Source organism: Colius striatus, chromosome 3 (genome assembly GCF_028858725.1).
Source record: "Colius striatus isolate bColStr4 chromosome 3, bColStr4.1.hap1, whole genome shotgun sequence".
Classification (NCBI taxonomy): Eukaryota; Metazoa; Chordata; class Aves; order Coliiformes; family Coliidae; genus Colius; species Colius striatus.
Window position 1 is genome coordinate 18,861,238 of NC_084761.1, and position 20,369 is coordinate 18,881,606.

At 45.2% G+C, this 20,369-nt stretch overlaps 1 protein-coding gene across 2 annotated transcripts; it reads right to left on the bottom strand.

Annotated features, from left to right (window-relative positions):
- Window positions 1-587: 587 nt before the first annotated feature.
- On the bottom strand, window positions 588-19,492 carry BMP3 (bone morphogenetic protein 3). Of its 2 annotated transcripts, XM_061993515.1 has the most exons (4): window positions 19,346-19,492; window positions 19,126-19,285; window positions 7,854-8,764; window positions 588-1,162 (listed from the first exon to the last, which is right to left on the bottom strand). In XM_061993515.1, the coding sequence occupies exons 1-4, from the start codon at window positions 19,490-19,492 to the stop codon at window positions 971-973; spliced, it is 1,410 nt and encodes a 469-aa protein (XP_061849499.1). In that variant the 3' UTR covers window positions 588-970. The 2 variants fall into 2 exon arrangements, with proteins under 2 accessions (XP_061849499.1, XP_061849498.1); XM_061993514.1 differs by having other exon boundaries at window positions 19,126-19,492.
- Between the last annotated feature and the right edge of the window lie 877 nt (window positions 19,493-20,369).

Below are 20,369 nucleotides of genomic sequence, written 5' to 3' on the forward strand. Positions count from 1 at the left end.
GTTCAATGTAAAAGTGAACCAAGACAAGTGGAAAAAAAAATTACTGTAACAAGCAAAACTCACCAAACAGGCAGTTTTGATCAAATAATCATAGTGAAGGTTTACAGGGTAAGTAGCATGTACCTAAGGATTTCATGTCAGGAATCAACTACCACAATTTACTCATAGATTATTTGCAACTATGTTCTAGAAGATGTGTTGTGAACAAGTCACTCAGCTGTTTTACTGCGTGAGATGCTTTCATACCCTCGGCCCACTGAGTTTCTGTAGTGGCACAGAAGAAGAGTCCTCAGTTTTGAGATACCACAGTTTATACACATAGCAGTCATGTTTTGTGTTCTTCTGACCGAGGGCACTGGCATCTAATAAGTTGAATTATGGAGAATATGTCAGTGAAACTGAATACACACAAGCAGTCAGTGAGATGTCATACTGAGGAGATATATTTCTAAGTTGGATTATCTAAGGCTCTTAGGATATTTTTCTTCCTTGCTGCACTACTCAATAACCTAAGGCAGAAAGCTTAGCTTTAAAATGGAGAAGACTATCTTTCTTATCTCCCTCTTTGCTAGTCTCTGTAAGAACAGAGACAAAAATTAACAGCCACTGCCACTTCTAAAATCTTAAACAAAAAATAGATCAGTATGTTCTTCTGGCAGTCTCAAACAACTTTGAGTCTTCTGCAAATTCCTCTTTCTCGCTTTCAACAGCAACAGTCACTCCTCATTGCCAAGACTCCTGTCTTCATCAAATTTGGAGACGAATGAAATCTATATTCTCTTTCCTTGGAATTGCTATTCAGAATCCACTCCATCTCCCTCCTCTTTGTTTGGATTTGCTTACTTTTGGGGTTTTTTTGTCCAAAGGAAATGCATTGGCAGTGCAAACAAAAAGTAGATATCGTGAAACACAATCCTCCCCCGAAACAGCAAGTGATCACCTCAGCATTTCAAAAGGGTCTTCCACGATGTTATCTGCATGCACAGGATTCCACTGTCATGTTGGGGTACACCTTAAGAACCACGTTTTTATTTTCATCAAAGAATAAGATACTAAGAGAAGACATTTTGTCAGGAACACAGCAAGGCTCGGGAATGCCCGGGACAACCCCGACGGCTCTCACTATGCTCTGGATGGTGGCATGGTTGGATGGTTTCAAGGCCTGCAAAAGAAAAACACAGCAGAGAATGTAACGGCACCCATGTTAGAACACACCCACATACTCTAGAACAAAAGTAGTTTATCCAAGAAAGGCCCTGTGGAGACCCCACAGCTGACCAGCTGTAAAATCTGTCTTCCATTTGACTATTTCCAGTTGTCACTGTAGTTGCCCTAAGCCAGAAGCAGGAAAGTGAACCTGGGCTGGTTCTTTGGGCCTCTGGGATGCGAGTGTGGCTTCACCATATTTGGTTTGAGCGCCTTGCTGGGGACAGGGCTTCAGGCTCCATGGGACGTGCCTTTCCAGGAACACAGTCAGGCAGTAGATGTTGCAGCAAGGTGTACCTATAGGTCAAGGTAGTCTCTTCTGAGTGAATTAAGTTACACATGGGCTGAAATTTAGTCATAAAATCTGTTAATCTAGGAGAGAGGCAGCCAATGTGCTAGGCAGCTGAGGCATTAGGGGAGCAAAAGAAACTTGCAGGCTGGGAAGTTTGATCAGTGGAACGTGAGCACGTTGGGAAAAACAGCAGCAGATAAAATGCATATGGATGAGAAAACAGAAGTATTTTATGCCACTGTGCTAATTGCTCCAGTTTGCTGTCATTCAAGGTTAGGTTATTTTGCTCATTTGTCCATGCCAAATCACTTCTCGTGTAGCACACATCACCAGTGACACTGCCAAGTAGCTGAGCCCTCAAACCCCATGTCAATTGTACCTCCAATGAAGGTGACATTTTTCTCTGAAGAACAAAGTTTCCTGGATTGATACTTGAGAGGAACACACTTCAGTTTGACATAAACCAAAAGCAGATCTGACCAGTGAGATAACTGTGTGTGTTCACAAAACCAGAATACATTAACACACTCATTAGAATAAAAGTGAATAATTTCAACTTCTATGAATATATTAAGCTTTACCTCTAAACCCACAAACCCTTCCAAATCAAATTATCTGGATGAAAGACGGGCGAGCATGTAAAGTGCACAAGATGCAGTTGTTAGCCAAAGACTTTTGGTTTTGTATGAGTGAAACTTTAATGATGCATTTTACAGCTCTTCTTACACACTGAACCCAGGAGTCACACAGCTCAATACGCTCAGTCAAATGGGACTGGGAAATGTGTGGAAGCAAATCATTTGGGTCATATGTGCAATCGACATTTTTGCCTTTGGGATGATGTGCTTTTGGGAAAATCAGTCTTAAGGGTTAGGTATCTACCTGATGGGGTGCAAGTCTTAGTGATCTGGCATGCAAAAAGCAGGCCAGAGTGAGGTTCAGACTTGCATCTTTTGCGTAGCATGTTAGTACACATTGAGGAATAACTGCTTCCAATTCTGCTGGCAATACACATGGATATCTAACCTGTCCCTGCTTACAGCAACATAGCTCATGACTCATGCTGTACTTATTTCCCACGGAGACTGCTGTTTCTGGAATTCCAATAGAAATGGATCAGGATGGACTTTTTCCATATCGTGTTGCTGAAACTAGTCTCAAGAGTGAACTGCAACTATCTGACACAGAACTGAAAACGATTCACTGTGGAGCATTCAGCTATTCTTTATGTGCATATTGAACACAAATTCCATGATTTTGTCTTCTTCTCACGAGGAACTTATTTTGCCTGCAGGAAGGCTGAGCCACCAATGGTGTCAATCCTGCACATCCCTTGCTTCTATCTATCGTATGACAGACTCGTAATTTTCTAAGGTATACACCCAGGATCCAAGTCCCTTTAAACACAGACTTTATACAGAGCTGGATCTTTTTTCCTTGTTGCTGTTTCAATTTACGTCACAGCTTGTCAGATGTGAATGAGATGCAGGGGTGTGGCAATATTCTGCTTAAAATAAAAATGCAAAGCTTCTTGCACCATCATCTTCATGGCATTTCCCAGCACAGTTATATAAAGACTTACACTCTGTCTAGGTAGCTGATCTCAAGAAAGACATTTCTGTTTGCTTGCTTGTTTTGAATTCCAGAGTACCTACACTCCTCAGCAGTAGTTACAGGGATTTAAAAAACAACTTAGGTCAACACACAAATCATATTTTTTTATCATTTCTGTCTGCCAAAGGAAGTGAAAGTTCCAGTCAGTAGCATCCACACTTGTTTCCTCACTCAGCTGCAGCCCAACATTGTCTACAAAAATAACTGGGAGCCAAACAGATCTCCTGAACCTGCTGCTGATCAGATATAAAAACATAATACATCTACCGAGATCCTACTTCCCATTGACAGCAGTACTGGCATTAAAAACAGGTCTCTGAATACGTCATGTTAAGACCTTTCCCTTCAGTTATGGAACCTGTACCACTACAATGCTAAATTGTACAGAACTGATGTCAAGTATTGCCTTGGCTATCAGCAGGAATAGTCCAGATACATTCTGTCATTGTACGATAAAAGAAGTACCTCTATTTGACACGAGTATCGTACAATACAGAACATCCTCCATACTGACTGAAGTCTGTCCTGAAGACCCTGCCCCTGGCCCTTACAATGCCCTCTGGAGGACAACCAGCTTTGGCACAACTCTGCTTCTGCCAGTGGGAACGTAACCATGACTGGAGCAAAATCTAAAGGTGTGTACTCAGAAAACTGAAATCCTCCCCGGAGTACTGAACTGGCATCACGCCCTGCACAGGGTGTGAGGTAGGCCACTGCCTGTAGCTTGTCTGTGCTCTGTCCAGCACACTGTTGTAAAAAAGAGGCAGCAATTTTCTTTTCAGGAGGGGAGGCTGAGAATAGCAGTGAGAATGCCAAGTGGACTCCAGACCTGTGAACAAGTCCGGCCATGGCTCGGGCTGCACCTGCTGAGCTGCGTGCATCCTTGGGAGACTTTGCTGCCCTGCTGAATTTCATTACAGATGGATTATGAGCTGGGCAAATGATGTGAGTTACGAGCTTTCATTGCTGACTGGGGAGAGGGTCTGCCTGGCCTGTATGCTCTGCAGCCTTACACAAGCCCATGGTGCGTGGGTGTGACAGCAGCCAAACTGGCTAATCCAAATCAGGGAAAGGGTAAAGCCAGACAATCTGGAGGTGTAAAGTGGCAGCAGGGGAAAGAGGCACATCTGCTGTTAATTACCCAACAGGTTGTCAACCTTAGGAGTTCACCCTCAACAAGGGAACATTATATACCCACAGGCACAGATGAGTTTGTTATTGCCTGATGGTTATAGTATCAATTTGCAAACATGATCTTATTATTAGCAGCACCAGATATTACACATGGCTTAAGACTGAACACGTGGCTCTAGAAGACACTCGCTTAACCTTTTCATATCATTTATATAATTTAGCTTTTCGTTCTTTTTGGAAAACAAGATCCTTTTGGGTTTTGTGATTAAAAAAGCATACAAAGGAAACAATTTGAATTCCAAGATGGACAGAAATCTACCCATTGCTTTCAGGGACCCAGACTCACAACAAGCTTCAGTAACCCACTCTCTTAGCGAACTAGATCTCTCTGCAGTATATGGCAGCAAATATTCAGCTTCACAGTGTCTAAATGACTATAACACTCTGCTGCTATAATTCTCCACCCAGTTGAGTCCAGAGAAATTCAGACAGAAAGGATGGATTAGGCCTTCAGTAGGAAATTGTAGAGGAAAAGTGGTGTCCCTGTTATGGCCTGGCAAGTCTGCACTACAGGCTTGGTTTGTGGCTATCACACCTCCTGCTTCACGTCAGCAATGCTTTCTTTGCCTACCTCTCTCTCCTGTCTATTTCTCACCTTTTTTGTACTATAAGCTTTTTCCAGGGCAGAGGTCGCTTCTGATATTGTGCACGTGCCTATCCCAAGCAGAGCAGAGGGGTAAAGAAGAAGAGGAAGAACACTCCTATGACACTGCTAGACTTAGTTACCATGATAACAACAGCAACATTACAAGTCTACTTATTTGAGAAGATGGAGCTAAACTACCATATCCAAGGTGAATGCTACCATCTACAAGAAAGCAGAAGCTGAATTTGGCAAAAAAACAATTGGCTCTAGATTTTTTTTTTTATGTGCAGTAGCTCAGGGGAACTATCCAAAGATGGACAACTCAGAGACAAAGCTGGAACTCCTCTTTCACCCTACCAATACCTGTTAATTACCCTTGGCTACATGTATCATTCCCGTCTCCCTCTTTTGCCTCAGAGCATCAAACTTAAGTTTAAGCTTTGGTTAAACTTCATTTTGCCTCTTCAGAACTGCTGGTGCTACACTCAGCTCAGAACATTTTACTTGCAAGAGCATTTGCATGGCTCATTGTCTTTCTTTCCAGAGGTTTGAAGTTACTCTGGGAATTAAACAAAGAGGTTATGCACATTAGGGGTTTTCCGGGTGCAGGTGCTAACAAGGGTTCTGTGTGAGGAACAGGAAACTTTTTTATTACAGTGCCTCTTTAGCACTACTCTACTTTTGGTTTCTGACAGTTCGTTTATTTCCATGAAGATACATTACACATTTTGCTGCTGGAGAATCTGTATCTCAAAGTCTCACCTCAACTCATAAAAAAAGGCTCACTTTCCATCTTAAGTTTATTATTTCCCACCAGCTTTCAGCAGGATTAGATTTCAGTTGGAACAAGGAGAGAACAGTAAATAAGGGCTTCTTAAACCAGTACATCCAAAGGCTTTTCTGAGAAAGCTTCATTTGCTCTTGAGTTAGCAGATCATTGAGCAATCTGAGGTTTGATCCAGGGCAAAGGGGGATTCTTCCCAGTCTCTGCATTAGGCATCAGCTAACCCTGAAACACATGCTATGTATTGACTATTAAAAGAGAGCTTTTCTGCCTCTGAAGGTGGGAACTTATTTTGCCTGTCTGCCAAACATGAAAAAGATTTTTGGTGACTTGGTTGGTATGGTTATTCCCTAGCAAGTGCTAGATCCTGCGAGTTCATCAGCACCTCAACTACCATTTACTTCTTGGAGAGCTGAAAGAGCCAGACCAAATAAATAACCTTAGGAAACGGGAACCTAAACATGTTTGGACTTAAGATGAGACACCTTCAAGCCTTTCTGCAAAGCTGTTACACGCTCAGGGTGGGCTTTTTTCCCTATCATCAGAAATAGAGAGGAACTTGACTGAAATCGTCCTCTGGTAAAAGTTCTGATTGTCTCACATGTACTTAACTCTGCTTTGTCTCTTTTATAATACTGATAGTAGCCCACAGCAGGCATAGTATTTTAAGCAAGGAATATTTTCAGGGCCAGGACAGCTCAGCTGGAGATACTGTTTTTTGGCACTCCTTTGAAATGAAACACTCTTCTGGTTTAAGTATCACGTACCATTGTCTCCTAAACAAAAATCAGAGCAATACTCTTTTATGGTTAAAGTGAAGTTTTTATAAATAAAGCTGCAACTGGCAATGCTAACTCATGCAGAGGGATACAGCAAGCTTTTCTATAATTTATGTATCTTTAAAGTTAGACTGGAAGAAGTCCAGGCCCAGTGCTTTTTAAATTTCTAACTTGTATGCCGAGCTACTGGTTTGATAGAGCATGGTTCTCATCCACAATAAAGTAAAAGGCCCAATGCAATGTATTCACAGGTAATGGCTCTATCTCTTCCTGCTCCCTTTTATTTTTCCCTTTGATCTGAAACCTGAAAGCCTGCCATTGCAGTTGGAGGTAGTCAGGTAAGTCATTTCCTCCTTCAAAGAGAGACTCCTGCCTTCCTCACTTTCTTTCTGGAGGTTCCATCCCCTTTGGTACTGTTCTCCACCTGTCATTTTCAAAGGGTGACTCCCTTGTGTCCTTAAGCCACTGAAATGTCACATAAATTTCAGAACTAAACAATGAAGCTTCAGTGTGGCAGGAATCTGTGGCTCTTAAATGTGAGGCTACAGTGAGGCCACAAGCCCTGCTTTGACTGACATTTTGCATAGGCACTATTTGTGCATACCCCTGATTTTAGGCCAGCCTAGAACACTGCATCCTCCCCTCAGGTTTCTGTAGACTCAGAGAAGCAGGGGAGAAGGTGTCCACCCTGCTAATAACGACATTGGGCACTCGATTTTAAGAAACTGAGTTCATCCACCTAAGTCATAGGGCTAGAGGCACGTCAGCCTTTCTTGCTACTCACATGCAACTATCTCATAAAAGCCAGAGGATGTTTCCCAAGTCAGCTGGCCATGTTCCACTGCTTTTGGATCTACTTGGTCTCTCACAGATGTGACTCATTTGACTCTTTTGCTTACTCTGAGAGCATCCCAACCTCTGCTATCCCAACCAAGCTCCACAGTCTCTCTCTCTCGTGACAGCCAGGCCTCATTAGGCACATATATTTTTCCTAGAGCACACTATGCTGACTGACCCCAGCATGAGTCTGGCAGCAGAGGCTCCTTTGAGGTGTAATGACTACTGTCTAACCAGCAGTTTCCTAGATCTGGTTTGTATTGTGTTTATTAAACAGGTTAATAACAAGTTCACACGTCATAAGCACTATTCAGGAAACGTTTTATGGCGTTTTGGGTTCTGGACAAAAACTACCACCATGTAATGTTTTTAAATTACCTTTACAAGCCTGTCTTTATCCTAGCAGTTCTAACCAGTACTCCTTGCAGCACGAGACACAGATATCGCTCATTTACTAGATCCCAAAGTGTAACAGGTGACCAGCTGCCTTTTACTGACACAGGAAAGAGAACGCATGGTTTACATTAACAGACAGCACAGAAGAATCAATAAAGACTATACCTTTGGAATTGGGAATTGGCATTCCCCTGAGCAGTAATAGGCATCGAAGGACTTAGGGGAAATAATCCACTCGCTCCAGCCAATGTCTGCAAAATCCACCTTGAGATAGCGCCGGGCGCAATACCTCGGCTCGTTCCACTGCTTCCTCCTCGCCTTCTTCAGCGTTTGCTCATCAAACTGGAGAGTCTGGCTCTTCTGGTGATGATTCTTCCTCTGCTTTTTCTTACTCTTTGCCCTCTCTGCTAACTGTGGCTGGAAGGTTTTGTAGGGTTTTCCATCTTCCCACCTCTCATCCTCATGGTACCGGTACTCGGCTCCTGGGAGCTCATTATTCTGCAACGGCAACAGGACATTTGTGGAGCGTTTTCGCCGCCGCTTCCCAAGGCTGCTCCTCATGTGGTTTTTTGGCCTGGGAAAGACCCTTGCCAGAGGGTGATGGTGCCCTCGCAAACTAGAGACAACACTCTCTGGCTCTGAAATAGCAGAATCATTGGCATAAATCAGAATGTAGGGTTCATAGCGAGAAGGTGCTCTTTTCCAGGGGTGATGGCTGATCAGATCCATTTTGACACTGATCAGGAGCTCTTTGTTTTGTTTTGCTTCATGCAGGAGCTGAGTGATATCCTCCCACTGCCAGGAAAGGACATCTTGGTAAGCAGTAGAGACATTTATTAGGAAATGTCCCAGACTCCGAGTCTGGTTCCCAACAGAAGGAAAGATACACACTGAGAGATGTATCTGAATTTCAGGTTTCCTGCGGCCATGGTGAGAACAGTCTCTGGACTGGGAACAGTTCCGCTTCGCATGCAGCAGATCACCAATATAATAATACACTGAAGCCGACAAGACGTTTTCAGACTCGGTGAGTGATGTCAAGTTAAAAATGTACAACTCCTGGCTTTCAGGGCTTCCTAGAAGAAGAAAATACTTAGATAAGAATAGAGGCAGTTCAAGATGTCACAGAGAAAGGACTGAGAATGTTGCTTTCTAGGGTACACGTTAATGTCATGGGAATTTTTCACGTAGTGCTGTGGGACAGAACGAGGCCACTCTTCAGAAATCCAAGCTGGTAGATCAGTGACCATAAATCACACACTTTCCATCTGCTTTCCTTGTAATACCTACCTTGATCCAGAAACACATATTTCCTGCCCTGCTCTGACTTCAGGAAACAAACTAGGACATGGGAACACAGCTCAGTAACAGACATGCTAAAGAGACTTCATTGATCATCCAGACATTTGAGTGACACCATAGTAAGGTTTGCTCTTTTGTCTTCCTCTTTCTGTAACATTTCCAACCCTTTCCATCTCAAAACGTGCTTCAGTGGCTAAAGCTGCCTTGTCCTGACTAAAACATTGTCCTTCTGTGCCCCAGACAATTAATGGGACATTCAACATAAAGAAACCCAAACCCTTTCCACTCAGCTCCACTGTGAATCTAAAGAAGCCAAAATCTATTAAAGAGGGACCTGTGTACGTCAGGATCCAAAAACAGGTAAGCAAATATAGAAAGTGCTACCTGTGTAGCCCTTCACAACAGCAAGGTTAGAGTGGGGCACAGAAGGAAATATCAAGTTATTGATAGCAGCCTTGCACACAGAACAGCCACATGGCTCACCTCTAAAGGGGTGGGGGGAGGGGGGAGGGAGAATAACATCAGGCTAGAATCACTGTTTAATCATTTTTAAGGTCTGGATGTCAGCTCTAGAGAAAGAGATGATTCACCATTTACAGTGAGCTAAAGACACACAAGCTGGTCTGACAGCCTTTTGGCAAAGTCAGACACTAGTCACAACCCAAGTTTCCATCTAGAATAATCAGGCCCAGGATTGTTTCAATTATACTGGGTAAAATCACTCATTCCACCCTGGACATTTCATCAATTTTCATGCCAGTCAGAGTTACAAAGTATTTACCAGTAGAGCTGAAGTCAGGGGGACAAAACTAGAGCAACCCTAATAACCAAAAAGAAAGGCAACCTAAAATATCTGGGGGGGCTGGAGGGGCACAGCGGGGGTGGCAAAGTGCCCCCATTTGCCTCTGTGCAGAGGGAAACAAGTTATGGACAATCCTTTTGCATGGTTGGGATGTTACTGTATGGATTAGGAGGGACACAGGGGACAGTGGGGTTTCTGCAGCTGTGAAATTAGAGAAGTCAACCTAACCACAGGTATCTTGCACAAACCCAAAGGTGCACTCCTACACAGGCTGATCTGTGAAAACAGATGGCTGACTACTTCAATCCCCTGTTGGGTGCAATAGAAAGGTTTAGGGGTAAGGTTTAATTTTTGTTTTGAAATTTCCTGCTTGGACTGCAGTTACATCTGTCCTTCACAGATCCAAACGTTAAGGTGCTACTGAGGGCTATAAAACCAGGCTGTAAGGACAAGTCAAATATAGTAAAGCAAAGGTATGTTTTGCAGCCCCCACAAAGGGCTGGAAACAATCCAGCACATTAGGAAAACAAAGAAACACAGAGTTAAAGTTTTCTTTGCACCATGGCATGTCAAAATCCTCTCTGGAGGCTGCAGAGAAGTTACAGTTCACAGAATTTTGCAAGAGTTTTGCTCTTTTTAAATCAATTTAGTGTTATTTTAATTCTAAGCAATCACAAGCATAGAGATGTCTGTGGACTAGGAAAGAATAGTCTCCCTGCTTCCACCTGCAGAACACCATAGTCCCCTGCCCAAGCAGGCAAAAACATCATTTCTAGTACTGATCTTTCAAAGATTTTGACAGCTTTATGTTTTTACATTAAAAAAACACCAATCAGTCTCAGTAGAAAGACAGAACCCCGCTGCCCAACCTATCACATACTTTGCTGCATGAACTTAGGGAAAAACCAACGTGCACTTTCCTCAGTGAAACAAGGGAAAAAAAGGCCAAATCATTCATGGAAGACATCCTCATTTACACATTCAGCCCAGGCTTGGCGGTGGATTACATGGTTAAGTTCCCAATAGCTAAAAACCAATGTACCAAACCCATCCATTCTAGCTATTGCTTATGCCTTGGAACTAGATTTTCTTTGACTTCGATCCTACTCTTAATTGCTCAAGCTCAAAACAGCTGCTTATTACATTTGTGCTAAGCACATGCAAGGACCTGACCTCTGCTGGGTTTGCAGTCGCTAATATAGTAGGGTTAATATGTAATTTGGCAGAGCCCTAAGTACATCAGCCTTAGGAATCAGAATTTGTGACACCTCATGAGTGCATATTAAAGAAGTTATTACCTGGATCGCTGTTGTATGTTGAATGACAATTTTCGATGTACATGTTTTAGTATGAATTCCGCTTAACAAATGCCGCCTGTTCTAAATTGGCACGTTGTAGCGGAAGGCAAAGCAAGCCGCTTGTGTTGATAAAGGAGCCCTGGGTGGCGTGAAGCAGACACAGGAGAAACAGGGTGTCATGTAAAAGCCAAACTCAGGGATTCTCGCCCGCGGGCCGGCAGCAGGGAGCGCTCGTCTCCCGGAGAAGGGCCGCGAGCTCACACCGCCCTCGAGAGGTTTGCGATCGTCCTGCGCGATCGTCTCCAGCGCCGCCACTGCTGCCCAGCATAGCTGTCTACGGCTCTGCTGCCTTCCAGCTCAGAAAAACCCACCTATGACACCTGTGTTTCTGTCACAGCGTAGGAACGCTGCATCAAACACGTCCCCGTCTGGCAGTCACGCTGGCTCTTGAGGTGAGCCTCACTGAAACGTGCATTCCTCAGGCTAGCCATTACCCCCACAAAATTACAGGCACATCAAGGAAGATTCACCTTTAAAACATCTACAAATTTTCCTCAGCAAAATTTCACTTAACTTTAATAAGACTCGTACTTAGAGGACAGAAACCGCTGTCCCCACAATAACACGGTTTAAAACTACAGCCAAGGTCAGGAGCATAGTTTTACCTACTGATGTCAGCTGAGGCTTTAGTCATTAGTGACTTACACTGACAGCTCCCGTCATATAAACAGTTTGATTGAGCCATTTCCACCCTCACTAATTCCAAAGAACCTCAAACAAAAAACCAAGCTGCTCTTTAATTCTAGTACCTTGCCTGTATTCAGTAAATGCTGTTTCCTAGGTTGTCATCATCAATAGCTCCATGTTAAATGGACGGGAAAAAGGGGCCAAACCTCAAGCTGAAGCCCATCAGAGCTTGTTCAGCAGCCAGTGGAAAGAGGCAAACTAAACCCAGCTGAGGCCTCTGGCCAGTCTGGCCTCTCTTACAAGACCTTTAAAGTCTCAAAGACACCAAGATCTCCTTCCAACAAAGCCCTCTATGAATCCAGAAGAATTATGTCAACTTTACAGATGAAAAAGTAGAATACAGGCCCAGAAGCCTGTGACTTGTCACAACAGCTTTGTTCTTGTCTTTTCAGTATCAAACAAAACAGATCAAAACAGCAGCTTTGCAACAGCTTGCTTTGTGCTAGTTGCCCAGACAAGAAATGGCCAGCAGAAGATATAGACAAAGACGTGACGCTGAACTGTGACTCTGCAGAGGGATTCTGGACAGAAGGTGCCCCTCTGTCCAGGCTGGATCTTAGGATACAGCAGTGGCAGGAAGTTCTTAGAACCCTGAGTGTCTGTGTACTGCAGGCAGCTGCTGCAGCAAATTCACTGTTGAGTCCACCACCTTGCTGCCTAGCAAGATTGTGCCTGTTATCTCTGAGCAGCTGTAAACCTCATACCTATTTGCAGCAGTATACAATGTAATTTGGCAGCAACTCAGTATTATTTGAGCAGCAGTAACTTCCCCAGTTCGCTTGATAACCTTTCCCAGCTCTGTAAGCAGATTTCTATCCAAATGCCACTACTTGAGCTGTCTCTTTTAGTTCTTTCTTACTTCAAGTTCTTTCTTACTTCTGCTAACTCAGCTTTGCTATTCCGTAGTACAAAATAGGAAGCACAGAAGACTTCTCAGCAACAAAGCCTGTAAGGAGGTAAGATTTAAGAAGACATAAACAAAGGAAAAAATATGTGCAACAGAGCTATAGGCAAGCAATATGCTGCTACCTTCCAGATACTCTGAAGCCAGATTTTAACAGCCATCTCTGCTCCCATTCAAGGGCTCACTACTGGCCAACGTGACGAATAATTCTCAAGACCAAGCTCTGCGTGACAGAGCTATTTGAAAAGGCATAGCACCACTGCACTGGTGGTACTGCGTGCTCCTACAGCGAGAACCTTTGGAGCAGTAGCTGAAAGCTGAACAGAAAGGTACTTGACAAGGAGAACACCTCATGATTTGTCTCCACGTAAGACATAATCAGGAAGCTACATGCAGTTAAATGGATAGGCTACAGATTTATTGCTGTCATACCAATGAATCAGCCCATACACAAGTCATTATTCACCTGTGTGCTCTTTCCTTGCTGGGGAGAAACCCAGACCCCACTAGCTCAACAGCAAATCTTGCATTGGCCCATATCACAGCACAAGTGACAACAGAGCTCTCCGTGGTGGTGGGACAGGGGAGGGAAAGTCTCTCCAGACCTAAAGCAGAAAAGCCTTACTCCCTCACCCAGGTGCTTGTCACCTAAATGCCAATTCAGGGTGTGCCATTGCTCATTGAGCTACCAAAGATACGAGCTTATTTACTGACAGCTCAGACCAGAAAGCAATCTAACTCACAACACTACAGAAGAAATACTTGTACCTGCCAAGTCTGGCCCATGCTTCCTCACCTTCCTGTAATAACCCACAGCTCTATGGCTTACCTTTCTAATGCCAGTAACAGGCATTTTAAGAAAAATCAGTAGGTCTGTGGAGACTGACATCACCAGCATGAACACAGCCACGTGACAAGGGGTGTTTCCAGGCATCAATAAGCTGGAACAAGTCCGCTAACATGTGGTGTGTTTACCTTTATAGAGGATGCACTGACGTTTTTATGGACTGCCAAATCTATGCCACGGGTGAAAAAGGATGCAATAATGAAGCCTATTAAGTTACATAGCCGTCATTAGCCATCATTTAAATGAGATGTTTGTGGTGCCCTCATGCCAGCACACAGTTAAGAATGCATCAGCATCTCTACCGTAAAATTTTGTGTTCAAAGTCCAGCTACAGGAGTTCACTCAGGGCTGGAAATGGAAACAAGTTCCAGGACAGGAACTCAAATTTGGAAGCCAGATGTCTTCTTTTCTCCCACTTTTGCTCTCACTGGGTTGCTACTTCCCCCTTACCAATTTGAGCTTTTTGCAAAGGAAAAATATAGGATCCAGTTCTCTCTTTTTTAAGTTCATAGCAGTTGGTGTAGAGTAGATTTATTTTTTTTTTTTAGCAAAGCAGGTAAGATCACAGCCACTAGTAGTAACTTGATATTAAAAACCATAAAAGGTCCATCTCTGTGATTAAAGCTATCTGCTACTTAAATAAAGAACTTCAAGAAATGGGAACGGTACACACTCAGGATTTAACTTAGAAGTGGATTTTATGATTTAAAACCCCCAAGTATGCACAGTGGGCTAACGATCTTGCTTCTATATACTTTAAGCAGAAAGATCACAGCAGGTTTGAAAACTAGACATAATATTGAACTCGAAGCTAGCATAAGCTAAGAAAGGCCGAATCAGTGAAGTAGGTAAATCCAGGAAGGGGAACACGGCAAGCCTCTGCTCCTCCTCATGACTGTGATCAATTTCACTTTGCTCAGCTCTATAAAAACCAAACTGTACACATTCTATTCCCTTGAGGCCAGAACTCTTCACATATGAAGTGACATGCTTTAGGAACTGTGACTGACTGGGGACTGTGAGGGCAAGTCATCCATTTGCATGACAGCACACAGAGATGGGTGGTAACAGAAGCCAGAAAATTCAAATTCTGGGTCTGGTCCTGAGAGGCCAGTCCTACAGATCCCACTTAGGGAAGGTTTATAGAGTTGGGTTCAGCCTGCCCAAATCATAACTTAATGGCTTTCAAGTTCCTTCTGCCTAAAAACTACCCGGATGCTGCCTGCATTTTATTTATAGAGGTACAGCAAAACAAAAATTAAAGAAACAAACCCAAACCACCACACATACTCTTGCTGTCTCCTGCCCAAACTCTCGTTACAAAAGACCCTTCATGCTACCAGAGCTCAAAGAGGCCAGAGTGGTCCGTACTGGTTTTTGCAGGCTGATGGGGGCCGGTGACTAGCTGGTTTCCCCATGCAGTACTTGGCTTCCCCTGTTTGCGTGGGCATTTCATACCACAACAAAGGAAAGAAAGGCGCTTTGGAAAGGAGGAGAACATAGTTCTTAAACCACAAGAATTGGCCTAGGGGCAGGTGTAATACCTAAAATTGCTTGAAATTCAGTCAATAAAAAAGAGTTTAAAGTAATTTCTGACTGTGAAGCTTTACTATAACATCATTAGATGGACTCTCCAATTAAAGTCGAGTTTCTAAAATGACTCATTTGCCAGACATGTTCCTTTTGTGATATCATGATTAAAAACGCTTTCAAAAGCAAACTGAAAGTCTCATATTTTAGGCTTTTATCTGTTCCCTCTCTTTTACTTATTCTGTGATGTATCTTTCCTCCAGATCCCGAGCTTCAGAAGTTGCAGATCAGCACACCTTTATAGGAAGCACTGAAGGTAAGCAGATTTGTATCAGCTGGAGATCTGGACATTCAGCGGTTTCGCTAACCCGCGGGAGAAAAGAATGGTTGTGTGCACAAACTGATGCACAGACTCCACTGTAGTCAAAGAGAATCGTCAAAGTGTTTGACTCTAGTTCACGTCATCTGACCTTCTTCCTAACTGTCTTTTTAGAATCGTATGAGATGGAAAAACACTCACTGTTGTGGTACACACAGGAGAAGAACCAGAAAAGGCTCTGTCTTAGCATTTTTACTGAAGCAGAGCTCACTGTGAGGCCCTGCCTAAGCAAGACAAGGGCTACAAACATCATCCTAGAAACATCCCACAACAATGACACAGCTGCCACAGAAATCACAGACCAAACATCCTTTCACTCAAATACATAGAAATAAACTAGAGCAGTTAAGTCAATGAGACAGAACAGTGCTGGAATGTAACTAGATAACACTACCAGTGAAGTACATCCTTACCTCACTTGAAATGGATTTGAGGCCTGGGGTTTCTTTCAGTTTTGTCACAGGCAGCAGAAGTTCCTTTTTTTCAGTGAATCAATGGAACAATGACGTTTTGAGATAATATAGCATTTAATTTTCCATTAAATTAATGGAAATGGAAAACAAATTTTGAATAGAAGATTACATGATCATTCATCAAAAATCAAGGTCAAAACCCCATTCTAAACAACAAACTACTAATAATCCAGTTTAGTGGTGAAATCTGACACGTGAGAGATTTCAGGGCAGCATAAGACAGCAACTTCAGAGGTGCCCATGAGGGCACCTTTTCCTATCCCCTTGGAGGACTGGGCCATGGAAAGAGAAACTCACATCTATAAGTTGTTAGGATGCTTCTTTTTATTAATCATGTCTTAGTTCTTTCTTGTTGGCTGTCCATTGCAAAACTGCAGCTGCCCTATGCAACATCACTTTTCTTAGACTAGAAATAGAGGCAATTTTCAACAAATCTTACCAGTACTTGCACTCACCACACAATACTCTTAGCTTACAGGGTCTCAAAAATTTGTCTGGTGAGTTACCTGGGAGATCTGGAAAAGGCCTTCCCCATATCCTGCAGAAGAGCCAGAAGCCCTCCAGGGGAAAAGCGAGGACAGAAAGGTTTTGCAGATGCATTCAAGAGTTGCGTTTTGGAAAAGGTACAGTTTCTCTTCTGAAAAATCTGTGATTAAATTGAAAAAATGTGTGGTTAAACTGCAAATGAAATCATTAAAGATCTCCTTCACAGCATCTTGCTGTGGATACAGGAGAAAGGGGCAAATTCTTAGGGAAGTTCTGTTCACCACAGACAAAAAGCCGCTCCTGAAGGTGCTGGCAGAGGAGGTGGTAAAATGTGCTGAAGGAGTAAAAGCAACATCATTTACTCATTTAACTTATGTAGCCACATTAAGGAAAAGGAGAATCCTGTGGGAGACTGAAATCTGCAGCTGACAAACGCAACAGTCACAAGCAGAGGATGCAGAAAGAAACTACCTTGAAAGGGAAATACTGTGTGTGTGCTGTTTCCATCATAGGCTGGACAGGCAGTTAGGCACAAGGAAGAAGTCCAAAACCAGAAAAAGCCTTTTCATGCCCCACAGTGTCCCGAGGAACATTTGATCTAGTGCTTTTCTGGAAATGCACTTTTCTGACATCCATAGCCATGCAAAACGAGCTGCTGCTTATGGTGAGAGAAAGACAACAGCTCACTGCTTAAGTATTTTGCATAAATACTTATAAAGTGTCAAAAAAACCCTTAAAACCACTTTCAATTTATTGCTTTGGCACTCGAACCATGAAAGTATTGGAGAAGGAGCAAAGACATTAATGAATAGTGTGTTTATAGGACTGCTGCCATCCAATGTCAAGGGAGAGTATAAATATAATTGGAAAGACCACAGAGATGAGATTTCAACCCAAGGCCTTCTAGGTCTAGAACAATAATCGGATATGCTTAAAGCAGCAAATACCACTTTGCTGGGATTATACCCTCTTCTGCCTCATTGGGGTTTTTTTTGGCTCACACCTTCCCCATCTTCAGTGTCGGAACTACTTGTTTCAGAACAATGCAATGTCTATTAGACTTACATTGCCAGAAAACAATCACATTAGGAAGAAAGTAGGGTTCCTCTGTAGGAGCAGCAACTGCGGAGTCCCAGCTCTCCATCCTCCAAAACCAGGGTATTTACATCTCTAGCTTCTAAAGCCTCTCTTATGGACAAATATAATTAAACATTGGATGGAGAGCATTTGCAGTGCTGAACCCTAAGACATCACAGCCATTTAGTTATTCATCGCATTTTGATCTCAGTGCAGAGTTATACTATAATAGACATTGTTGCCGCTGAAGATTCAGAAGTAACAACTTGCAACAAAACCTAAGGAGAGTCTAATACCTGGCTCTTAGTTTTGTGTCAGAGGAAAGAATCAATGCAGGTCGCTGAAACTCCCAGATAACTGACACACGCTTATCTATGAAAAAGCCACTGGGTCAATGCACTAGTGAAATGAAGAATCAGAGACTGGCAAGCCAGTCTCCTATGTAAGGCATGGCAGTTATTGTACATACAGCAAGTTTTTGGGATGTGGTGAGTCTGGGAAGTATATCCCAGCAAAGGTCACGTTTGGATTCTGGCATTTCTATTTAGCCCTTGCAGGGATCAAATGCACAGAAGGCAGCACAGCGGAGTCTGTGGATGCAGAGACAAGACAGTGCCATCTTCCCTTTGTGCTAGGACACATAGCTCTTTTGGGATGTTATTTTTTCATAAATCTACCAGAGCATTCCAGTCCACAATCACAGGGAGATCTGAGTGCCTCAGCCAAACATGCTGAGATGTAGTATTTACCATGCAGAAATTACGCTTCCAACTAAACTCATTTGCCTCTGCCTCTAAACTGCCAGCACTCACCCACGTTGAAAAATGAGTACTCTGTAGATAGTCTAAAGGATCGTCAAGCCAAGTCACTGCTCTATCACATGCAAATCTGCTCTTGCTTTCAACAGAAGCTACACATGCAAAACACTGATGAAAGGAGGCTCCGGAGATGATATGTTAAATCCTGTGCTTCCCTCATATGGTACTCGGATATCATATGGCCGAGACGCCACTTACAGAGTTGAGGAGATAAATCGGCAATTAAAACACGGGAGGCAACGTAAATACGTTCTAAAACGCACGACTGATGCTGTCCTCGTCTCATCTTCCTTGTCTAAAGTTCCCTGGGCACTCAACAGATGTACTGGCTGTGGCGTGGACTATTCACAGGCGCACGAACGGCCCCCGGTACCTTCACGTTTGCAGAACTGCAGCCTATTTGCCTGCACAGCGTCAACCGAACGCTGCTTCCACAGCCAGCTTAGTCGGCGCAGCGGCTGAAGTCTCCCAGCCGAGAGCCCTTCCCGTCCCTTCCCTTCGCCCGGCGGCAGCGCGCCCGCAGCCGGCTCTGCGAGCCGCGGGGCGAGCGGCCGGGGCAGCCGTGCCCGCCCTTCGCCGCGCCCCCAGGGCTCGGGCTCCCGCCGCCGCCTGGGCTCAGCGGCCGGGGGCGGCTCCCGCGCCCGCTGCGACCCCTCGCGACGAGCTCGCGGGGCCGGTGCGAAGCGGGGAGGTCCCGCGGGTTCCCCGCGGAGCCGGGAACCGCGGCGAGCTCCCCCCACCGCCCGCCAGGGCCTCTCGCCGCCCGGGACCCACCTGCTGCCAGCGGGCGGAAGCCGCGCACCGTGTTGCCCCGGCGGAGGGGCAGCCCGGGCAGCCCCGGCTGGTCCTGAGGTCGCGCCGTCGCCCGGCCCCCGCTGTACTGATCGTAGAGCCGCAGCATGTGCTCCGAGACCTTGTCCTCCGGCTGCAGCCGCTCCGGCCGCCGGCCCTCCTCCTGCTCCTGCCGCTGCCCCAGGCCGTAGTCACCTGCCGCAGCTCTCGGCCGGCCGCCCCGCGCTCCTCCCGGGACAGGTCGCCGCCGCAGCCCGGCCCAGCGAGCCTTCAGCACGTCCCCCGGCGCCAGGCACAGGCAGCCCCAGCCCAGGCACAGGCACAGCACCCAGCGCGTCGACGCCGCCATCCTGCCTCTCCGAGCCGGCCGGGCGGGCTCCCGTGTCCCCCGCGCCTTGGGTGTCCCGGCCGGCAGGCGGTCAGGCGAGACCCGGACCCCCAACGACGTTGTTTCGGCCGGCTGCAATCCCCGCCGGCGACGGGTGTGGATAGGGCTGCGCTAAAAACCTCAGATGAGGTGTCCTCTTTTTGGAAGAAAAAAACAACAAAAATGGAAAAAGACAAAAAGTGGTGCCGAGGGCCGCGCCACAGTATAAACGCCCGTCCCTCCCAGTGCTGGCAGTGAACGTGTTTATTCCCCTCGCGGTGCAGGTTGTTTTTTGGCGGGAGGTGGAGGTGTTGCTCTCCGCGCAGCTGGATGCTCGTTCCGCGCTCCGCCTGCTGCAGGCGCAGCCGGTGCAGTCTGCGTGGGGTGTGTGCGCGCGTGTGCGTGTGCGAGTGAGTGTGAGCCCCGGCGAGCGGGGCTGATCCGTGTAATCAGCAGCCAATCGCGCCGCCTGCTCGGTCGGTCTCGACTTCGAGCAAGAGGCAAAGCAAAGGGGAAACCACCAACAAGGAAAGCGCACACGCAGGCTGAGGCAGAGGGAGAGAGAGACCTGACTCTGAGAACTCAATCACTGGCACTGAGGGCAGGGTGCTGGGACGTTCCCCTTCCTACCTCCACCCAGCCTCATCCGAAGGCAGTGAAATAATACGACTGCAATAAACCAAAAATCACAAGTCAAACTGCACTGAGCCTTCTTCCCTTGGCAGGACTTGGAACACAGTCTGTGGCAGGCAGGCAGAAGGGATGCCAACTGGGTCGTACTGGAGTTTAGCCCACCTCTCCCGAGGGGCCAGGCATACTCAGTGGCATTCAGTGTCTTCCCTTGTCACCTTCCAACCCA